This window comes from Penaeus monodon, chromosome 11 (assembly GCF_015228065.2).
Source record: "Penaeus monodon isolate SGIC_2016 chromosome 11, NSTDA_Pmon_1, whole genome shotgun sequence".
NCBI lineage: Eukaryota > Metazoa > Arthropoda > Malacostraca > Decapoda > Penaeidae > Penaeus > Penaeus monodon.
The window spans coordinates 23,454,273-23,456,772 of record NC_051396.1 but is presented as its reverse complement, the minus strand read 5'-3'; the positions used below and the strand labels follow the sequence as shown (position 1 = coordinate 23,456,772).

At 47.9% G+C, this 2,500-nt stretch overlaps 1 protein-coding gene across 1 annotated transcript in view; it reads left to right on the top strand.

The window, feature by feature from the left end:
- The window catches only part of LOC119578824, a gene marked incomplete at its 3' end in the record, with an annotated part of 10,433 nt that overhangs the window by 3,128 nt on the left and 4,805 nt on the right, over positions 1-2,500 (top strand). The window contains 1 exon segment of the mRNA XM_037926458.1: positions 111-274. Within this exon segment, the coding sequence (XP_037782386.1) occupies positions 111-274 (164 nt within the window).

The following is a 2,500-nucleotide window of genomic DNA, read 5'->3' as shown; positions in this document are numbered from 1 at the left end:
GCAATATCCTTTAAACTTTGTACTCAGACAGTAAATAGTAGAATCATGTTACTGAAAGGCATACATTTAGATTTAAGGTTTTATGTTGACCTATATTCTCATATTTTCAGGTTCCCAGAGGTTGTAAAAGGAATGAAAGACTGTCAAAAGTGGCAGTGGCCTAACAACTCAGCAACTCATCTTTCCAATCCCATTATTATTTCCTTATTTAGACCTCACCAGCAACATGTTTTAGTTAGCATAACCAACTGGCTGGAGTTAGCCTTGAGAACAGGTGGGAACTAGGATTTTCTGAATCTTATTAATATGTTCCCCCCCAATCCCTTGCCCATTGTTGTCGTGGGGGGGCTTAGGAGGCGGAGACTGGGACCCAATGATGGGGAACTCCCCAACCTTGGGACTCAGCCCTAGACTCAACCAATTTTGCATGGTCTTTATTTTCCTTCCCACCTTTCGTTTCTGTCCCTTCACCAAACCCTTCTGCTATCCACCTCCTAAGGTGTGAGAGCCGTGCTGAAAGGATGAAAGGCTGACTTTGTGCCAGTCCTGAACGGCCTGAGGGACCCATGGGCACGGTATTCCCCTGATTTAGTTACCTAGCCCTTACCCCTCAAGGGGACCCTGAGGGGTGGACTGTTTTTATCCCCAACATAACACAGGCTTACCATGGCCAGTAATGAAAACATATCCCCACTATTAGGGGCAATGAGGCTTACCCCTTTATCAAATAGCCTCAACGATGTAAACCTACCCGATTCCCTGACCCCAGGCTCTCCTTTGACCACGGCTCCGAACACTGCAATAACTACCCCCTCATCAATGCCTACTAGTACAGTAGCCAACAATCAACCCTTAAGGAACATTTCCACTCTCCCAGCATGCTCAACTTCAACACCTCTACCCCTACAACCTCCAACATCAACCACCCCATCCTCCCTTATTAATACCTTACCTTATCTTCGTCACGCCCCCGCCCTTCTACTACCCCTATCTCTACAACAATCTTGAATACTCTCTTTAGTGCAGCCAAATGGGACCGATTTTTCGTGATCCCTCCCACAGCTCCCTACTCTGACAACACGCTTCTCTTCCAACAATGTCTCCAAAAACAAGTAGGTAAAGTCTCTTTCCGTAGCCGACCCGACTGCTCCCGTCTTGTCACAGAAAACATCCGAAAACCAAGCAATAGCATTAACAAAACTAACTGACCTATATGGTAACCCCATCCTTGCAGAACCCCATCCAACCCTCAATACTTGCACTGGAACAGTTTCAATCTCCCCAGCAAATTGCCCAGTCTATGACAAAGATTGGTCAGACTGTGGAGAAGACCTACTTGCCTGTCTCACAGACTATGATGCAACATCAGTACAATGCTACTCCATTCCCCCCAGAGGTCATCGAAAGAAACCCACTAACATAGCCAAAATTACCTTTCGTAGACATGACCTTCCCTTTAACGTCTACATAGGAGGAGAATCCCTCCCTGTTCGTCTATACCAACCTCCTCCACGTCAGTGCCAAAATTGTTGGCGTCTAGGACACCCAGCCAAACTTTGCCGTTCCACAGCCAGATGCCCACTATGTGCCCAACCTAGCCATACCTGATCTAACTGCTCTGCACAATCACGCACATGTGCCAACTGTGTTGGCCCCCATAATGTATTTTATAGGGGCTGTCCCACCTACAAGTTTGAGTCTGAGGTAGCAACTCTCAGATTCAAACTTGGACTCACACTACGTGAAGCCAGACAGGAAGCACGTCGACGTGGTTTTCTTTCTTACTCCTTACTCCAGTAATACTGCTTATTCTCCCAATTCTCCTAAACCCACCCCCCCTACATCTAACTCCCCCTCTTCTACCTCCTACCTTCCCCAGTCAAACTCTTTTGCCATCCTAAACCCAGACACTCCAATCTCTACTACAGATACTCCAATCACCACTACAACCCCAACACCTTCCCCTCTCCCTCCTCGCACTACCCGTAACAGACAGAACAACGTTCCACCCCCTCTTCCCCTACCACACAAACACCTCCACCTTCCTTTGCCCCTACGCTTGAGACACCAATCCTCTCTTCCCCCCTCACAAGAAATCCTTTATCCCCCAAAACCCCCAACCAACTCCTCAGAGAAACTATTGAAAATATTCAAGATTACTTAATGAAAACTGACACTCAACCTCCAAATCTTACAACTCCTGCTCCTTTCACACTCCAAATAACTGCTGATATCCATCCTCCTCCTAACGATATCCCCCCTACACCCTATCCTCCTAACCCCTCCCACACAGCCCATCCCCCGACCCAACCCCGCCCACATTAACCCTCCCACCATCCCCTCTATCCCTTCCATTCCCTCCTGGATACACACGTGAATCCCTTATGTAACCCTCCCACCATCCCCTCTACCCTTCCACTCCCTCCTTGATACACACGTGAATCCCTTATGTCACAAGTATCCCCTTCCACAGACCCTCTGTCTCCCAATACCCCTCCTA